Source organism: Elephas maximus, chromosome 7 (genome assembly GCF_024166365.1).
Source record: "Elephas maximus indicus isolate mEleMax1 chromosome 7, mEleMax1 primary haplotype, whole genome shotgun sequence".
NCBI classification, from domain to species: Eukaryota; Metazoa; Chordata; class Mammalia; order Proboscidea; family Elephantidae; genus Elephas; species Elephas maximus.
Genome location: NC_064825.1, coordinates 57,527,281 through 57,534,780, shown reverse-complemented (window position 1 = coordinate 57,534,780; position 7,500 = coordinate 57,527,281). Strand labels below are relative to the sequence as shown.

The following is a 7,500-nucleotide window of genomic DNA, read 5'->3' as shown; positions in this document are numbered from 1 at the left end:
CTAACTCAAAATGGATCAAAGACCTAAATATAAAATCTAAAACGATAAAGATCATGGAAGAAAAAATAGGGACAACGTTAGGAGCCCTAATACATGGCATAAACAGTATAGAAAACATTAAGAACATAGAAGAAAAACTAGATAACTGGGAGCTCCTAAAAATGAAACACTTTTGCTCATCCAAAGACTTCACCAAACTAGTAAAAAGAGTACCTACGGAGTGGGAAAAAGTTTTTAGCTATGGCATTTCTGATCGGTGCCTGATCTCTAAAATTTACATGATACTGCAAAAACTCAACTGCAAAAAGACAAAGAACCCAATTAAAAAATGGGCAAAAATATGAATAGACACTTCACTAAAGAAGACATTCAGGTAGCTAACAGATATATGAGGAAATGTTCACCATCATTAGCCATTAGAGAAATGCAGATCAAAACTACAATAAGATTTCATCTCACTCCAACAAGGCTGGCAGTAATCCAAAAAACACAAAAGAATAAATGTTGGAGAGGCTGTGGAGAGATTGGAACACTTCTACACTGCTGGTGGGAATGTCAAATCTTACAACCTCTTTGGAAATTTATTTGGCACTTCCTTAAAAAGTTAGAAATAGAACTACCATACTATCCAGCAATCCCACTCCTTGGAATATATCCTAGAGAAATAAGAGCCTTTATGCGAACAAATATATGCACACCCATGTTTATTTCAGCACTGTTTACAATAGCAAAAAGATGGAAGCAACCAAGGTGCCCATCGTAGGATGAATGGATAAATAAATTGTGGTATATTCACACAATGGAATACTACGCATCGATAAAGAAGAGTGAGGAATCTGTGAAACATTTCATAATATGGAGGAACCTGGAAGGCATTATGCTGAGTGAAATTAGTCAGTTGCAAAAGGACAAATATTGTATAAGACCACTATTGTAAGAACTTGAGAAATAGTTTAAACTGAGAAGAAAACATTCTTTTGTGGTTACGAGAGCGGGGGGAGGTAGGAAGGGCGGGAGAGGGGTATTCACTAATTAGATAGTAGATGAGCACTACTTTAGGTGAAGGGAAAGACAGCACACAATACAGGGGAGGTCAGCACAATTGGACTAAACTAAAAGCAAAGAAGTTTCCTGGATAAACTGAATGCTTCGAATGCCAGCGTAGCAGGGGCAGGGGTCTGGGGTCCATGGTTTCAGGGGACATCTAAGTCAATTGGCATAATAAAATCTATTAAGAAAACATCCTGCATCCCACTTTGAAGAGTTCCGTCTGGTGTCTTAAACGCTAGCAAGCAGCCATCTAAGATGCATCAATTGGTCTCAACCCACCTGGATCAAAGAAGAATGAAGAACACCAATGACACAAGGTGATTATGAGCCCAAGAGAGAGAAAGGGCCACATGAAACAGCGACTACATCATCCTGAGACCAGAAGATCTAGATGGTGCCTGGCTACAACCGATGGCTGCCCTGACAGGGAACACAACAGAGAACCCCTGAGGGAGCAGGAGAGCAGTGGGATGCAGACCCCAAACTCTCATAAGACCAGACTTAATGGGCTAGAAGGACCCCGATTGTCATGGCCCTCAGACCTTCTGTTGCTCCGGGACAGGAACCATTCCCGAAGCCAACTCTTCAGACATGGATTGGACTGGACAATGGGTTGGAGAGGGATGCTGGTGAGGAGTGAGTTTCTTGGATCAGGTGGACACTTGAGACTACATTGGCTTCTCCTGCCTGGAGGGGAGATGAGAGGGTGGAGGGGGGCAGAAGCTGGTGAAAAGGACACGAAAAGAGAGAGTGGAGGGAGAGAGCAGGCTGTCTCACTAAAAAAAAAAAAAAAATTTTTTTTTTTTTTTTTTGTCTCACTAGGCGGAGAGTAATAGGGAGTGTGTAGCAAGGTGTATATGGGTTTTTGCGTGAGAGACTGACTTGATTTGTAAACTTTCACTTGAAGCACAGTAAAAATTATTTTAAAAAAATTACCCCTATGAACAGAAGTATAATTTATAACTCCAAAACAAACAGGGACAAAATTAAAAACATATATTAAATCTGACAGCAGACAGGAAGAAAAATACGTAAATCAAAATGTGGAAACTAGGTGGGTTGAACATATGTGTTTATCTCAAATATTAATAATAATACAAGTATAAACTCATGGGAGCAAAGGTATTGAGTGTTAAAACAATATTTTTGTTGTTGTTAGTTGCCTCTGAGTTGAATCTAACTCATTGTGACCTCAGGTGTGCAGAGTAGAACTGCTCCAAAGGGTTTTCAAGGTTGCCACCTTTCAGGAGCAGACTGACATGCCTGTCTTTTGAGATGCCTCTGGGTAGGTTCGAATCACCAACTCTTTGGCTAGTAGTTGAGTGCTTAACTGTTTGTGGCACCCAGAAAGTCCTCAAAAAAAAAAAAAAAATAGGAGGGGAGAAATTTCAAAAATGGAATATAGGAAGAATATAGGTGACTATAACTCATTTTTCAAAACAAAGAGGGATGGAACCTAACTGACTACAGAAAAAAAAAAATTTGAGAAAACAAGTCAAGCCATTTTTCTAACTCAGGGTATGAATTTGAGGCATCTGGATTTCAGGAAGGCAGGGGGATGGTGTGTGAGGCTCAAAACTGGAGATTTGGTGAAAGTAAGTATGAAAATAAGTTAGATGCAGATTGATTCACTGCTCACCACCATACAAACAGATGCTTATTAAATTTTAACAGTGTCATATTGCATTACGTTTTTAGTTTGTCTTTAATTCACATTTTATTGGAATACAATATTTATAGATAAAAGTGCCACCTTAGAAGAGTATAACTCAATAATAATCAGAAACTGAATACATCTGTCCTCAAACCAGATCAAGAAATACAACGTCACTACATCTGAATGGTCAGTTGTGGTAGGTGTTTCGTGTGTGTTTTAGAAGAATGTGGGTATGATTAAGGTTTTAATCATGTTTCCCAAATCTCTTTAATCTTACTGATTTTTTTGTTTTTTCGGCCTACTTTTTATATCAGTTACTAAGAAAATTGTAATAAAATCTACCAGTGTGATTATGGTTTTGTCTACTTATTTCTGTAATTCTGGTAATTTTTGCTTTATGCATTTTATGGCTACGTTGTTGTTGTTGTCAGGTGTCATTGAGTCAGTTTTGACTCATAACAACACCATGTGACAGAATAGAACTACCCCGATGGTTTTCTAGGTTTTTTAGTCTTCACAGGGAAGAAAAGTTGAAAGTCAAGAATTTCATTTGACTTGAGTCTACAATGAACGTCCACGTAAGCAGTGATAATAAAATCAAACAAAGTCTTGGATTGGGCATATCTGCTGCAAAAGACGTCTTTAAAGTGTCCAAAAACAAAGACGTCACTTTAAGGACTAAAGTGCACCTGACCCAGTCATGGTATTTTCAATCACTTCATATACATTCAAAAACTGGACAGTGAATAAAGAATACCGAAGAAAATTGATATCTTTGAATTATGGTGTTGGTGAAGAATATTGAATATACTGTGAATTGTCGGAGGAATGAACAAACCTGTCTTGGAAGAAGTACAGAATGCTCCTTACAAGCAAAGATGACAAAATTTTGTCTCACGTGCTTTGGACATGTTATCAGGAGGCACCAGAAGGCACCTGAAGAAGGACATCATGCCTGGTCAGCGAAAAAGAGAAACACCCTCAATGTGATGGATTGACACAGTGGCTGCAACAGTGGGCTCAGACGCAACAATGATCATGAGGATTGCACAAGACTGGGCAGTGTTTCGTTCTGTTGTACATAGGGTTGCTATGAATCACAACAGACTAGACGGCACCAACAACAACAGCAGTCTTAATTTGAGCAGACCTCCAGTTCTTTCTCCCCAGAGGTGATGGGTGGGCTCAAACCTACAACCTTTTGGTTAGCAGCCTAAAGCTTAGCCACTGCATGACCAAGACTCAGCTAATGTTATTAGGTACATGCAAATTTAGACATGTTTCATCTAACTTGCTTATTGTTTTTATTATGAAATGCTCCTCATCGCTAGTAATCATTCTTTTTTGGAACTCAATTTATCGATATTAGTATAGCTATTCCAGGTTTCTTTTGGTTAGCAATTGTATGGAATATCATTTTTATCTGTTTTCTTCAAACATTTTCTGTGTTCATGTATTTAAGATATTCCTTAAAAGAGATGCAAATACTTTTGATTCTGTAAGATTAGATTTGTCTTTTAAGTATCAGATCAATTTGTTTTAATGTACATACTTACATAAATGGATTCAAATTTGTCATCTTTCTATTTTAAAAAATTTATTTCATCCTTTTCTCACCTTTCTTGACTTATTTTAGATTATTTATTATGTTTCATTTTTCTATATTCCTTTAGCTAAGTGTTAGGTTAAAACTTCCTTTACCGACTTTGTAGTGGTTACTATAGAGATTAAATATACATCTTCAAGTCAACAAGTCGAGTTTGTATTAGCTTTTTATTTCTTCCTGGACAATGTAAGTGCTAAAGACTAATTTGACTCTTCTAATCTTTTGTCTATAGGGTGACTATGAGTCAAAATCCACTTGACAGCAATGGGTTTGGCTTGATTTTTAGCTTAATCTTTTGTCCTTTTGGGTGTATGTATTTTATTTCTACATGTAATTTAAAAATATAAACCATTATGTTTTTCATACTGTCAATAATCATTTATATCTACTCAGGTATTATTATTGAATTTATTAAATTTTATTTAAGCAATTATTTTAATGTCAGCATATAATGATCCCAAAAGATGAATAGTCTGTGGGCTTAACCCTTTGCTCTTATTCTTTTTTCTCTTGATTCTTGTTTCGTTCCTGTATTTTGCATGTCAGATTAGATTCTTAATGAATATAATGAAAATTCATGATGCTAATTTTTTTTTTTAATTTGAGCTACAAGTTGATATCTTTCTGCTAAGAGACTTTACTTTTATTTATGATTATAGTGACCAACCATCATTTTTTCTAGGACTGTAGAATTTCCTAGATTGTGGTATTCTCTCTGTCATAACTGAGAAAGTCCTGAGAAAACTGGGATGGCTGGTCATTTTAATTCTTACAAACAGGGTAGTGAAATTAGGTAGTAAGAAGATTAAAAAAAAAAGAAAAAACAACTTTGTGGGGCCGGTCTACTTCTGATTCCCTTACTCCAAGTTATAAGCTTTCTGGAATCCAACCAAATGCCTAGGTATTTACCAGGTAATCTTTCTTGGAGGTTTCTGTGTTTCAATTTTTGTTCCCCTGCTTTCTATCCCTTTGAGATTGCTGTAAGCTATTCTCATTTTATCATCTATTACTGTTGAATTGGCAAAGGCCTTAACAGAAAATGTCACCAAATATCAGGGTCACTTCTCCAGGCTTCACTTCTTTTTGAGTTTTTAGTCTTTATATCCTCACTGGTTTGAATGTTCTCTGAAGTCATTTAAAATATATCTTTCTAACTTTACAAATTGTTCTTGGAGGGAAGATTGTTCTGAAACTAACCTCCCCTTAGTGAAGGTGGAAATCCTTATACTACTGTACGCATTTTCTCAGGTTTTCTAATTTAGCTTCATGCCTACCTGAATATAATAGCTAGTAGTTTTTTCCTGTGGAAAAGATAAAGGAGTAATGTAATTTCAAAAGGTTTCCCAGAAGATCTTCCAACTTCAGATTATCATTTTTTTATGGAAAATCCTGTGCTTTCACAAATTTTCTTGTATGCGTGCTCCAGCTATGCAAGATAATGGCAAACCTCTTGTCACACAATATATTTTAAAATAACATCAATTCTCTATAGATTCTGCCACACACAACCACTCCAACTTGCATCCCCACTCCAGTTTACTGCGAGGTTATGAAGATTCTCCTTTTAGACCCCACGTTTTAAGGTAACAACAATGGCATAACATGCAATCTAGGATACCTTGTGAATATAGAAAAAAAAAATTCTTACAACTTTGGCCTCTGGCTAAACTCTGGCCCTCATCTCTGATAGCATTCGGACAATGCCACGACGGATCTCTTTGGTCTTAATGCTGTAGACAATGGGATTAACAACAGGTGGGAAGAAGAGGTAGGCATTAGCCATCATGGCTTGCAGCAGAGGGGACACATGGTGTCCAAAGCGGTGCATCATAGATAACCCAATCATAGGCACATAATAAGTGAGTACAGCACAGATGTGTGACCCACATGTGTTGAGTGCCTTCCTTCTCCCCTCTCCAGTGGTGATACTGAGTACAGTGTGGAGTATGAGCCCATAGGAGATCACAATGAGCAGTGAATCCAGCCCAAAAGTGGAGGTAACAATGAAAAGCCCATATATATTGTTGATAGAAATGTCCCCACAGGGTAGATGTAAGAGGTTGGGATGGAGGCAATAGGAATGGGAGAGGACATCATGGTCACAGAAGGGTAGTCGCCGTAAGAGCAAGGGCAATGGGGCCATGAGCATAATGCTTTTCAGCCCAATCATAACTCCTGTGCCAGTGATGCGGGGCATGGTCAGGATGGCAGTATAATGCAGTGGACTGTAGATGGCCACAAAGCGATCCACGGACATGGCTAGCAACACAGCTGATTCCATGATGGAGAAGGAATGGATGGAGAACATCTGGAGAAGGCATGCATCAAAACCAATCTCAGTGGTGCCAAACAGGAAGATGCCTAGCACTGTAGGCAGGGTGGATGCAGAGACACCAACCTCAGCCAATGCCAACAGGGCAAGAAAGACATACATGGGCTGGTGTAGGGCAGTGTCTGTCCTGATGACATGAAGAATGGTGCCATTTCCAAGGAAGATGATGATGTACATCAGGCAGAAGGGGATGGAGATCCAGATATGCTCTGTCTCCAGCCCTGGGATGCCAAGCAGAATGAATGTTGTAGGTAAAAACCTCATAGAGCTATTGGAGTTCTTCACATTGAAATCGAATCCTGTGGGATTAGTGCCACCCTGAAAATTAGAAACAAGCTGATAGATGTTATCATGGAGAAAGGCCATTGGAGACTGAGGAAAGAAAAGAAAAAAAACTAAGGTCACAGATTCAAGTGACCAAAAGTCTCATGCCTGAAAACTGGCAGATGATTGTAGTTGGGAAATTTTAAGTCTGGCGGGGATTATAGTCTCCATCATTGGGAGGTTCTGGACTGGTAGATCAGCAATGGGAGAGATGGATACTTTGTGTTGGTGTGGGGATGCCTAGCCCTAGAAAGCTCCTGATGCGACAAACATGCATAGGAAATACCAGCCTATGATATGGACTAGTATCAAGAAGATGTGAACAGAAATTTTATCAGTAACCAAATTAAACTAGAAAAGAATTGAGCTCGGACTCAAACTGGGTTTTACTGTTCTGGGGTTTGACAAAACTTGAATACAACTGGCAACGTTATGTGAAAAGACGTGAATGAAGCAATGAAGGCAGGAACCTAGGTTGTTGGATTTGTAGTCAAAGTTTAAGGCTGACCAAAGTATTCTCTCATTATGATA

The 7,500-nt window shown here is 38.3% G+C and overlaps 1 protein-coding gene across 1 annotated transcript; it reads right to left on the bottom strand.

Moving 5' to 3' along the window:
* Positions 1-5,976: 5,976 nt before the first annotated feature.
* Positions 5,977-7,011, bottom strand: LOC126080015 (olfactory receptor 51J1-like). Its single transcript, XM_049891342.1, has one exon. It carries the CDS (start codon positions 7,009-7,011, stop codon positions 5,977-5,979), a length of 1,035 nt encoding a protein of 344 aa, XP_049747299.1.
* Between the last annotated feature and the right edge of the window lie 489 nt (positions 7,012-7,500).

Coding starts and splice junctions, on each gene's coding strand:
- LOC126080015 (XM_049891342.1), bottom strand. CDS start 7,011: ATGGCCTTTCTCCATGATAACATCTATCAGCTTGTTTCTAATTTTCAG.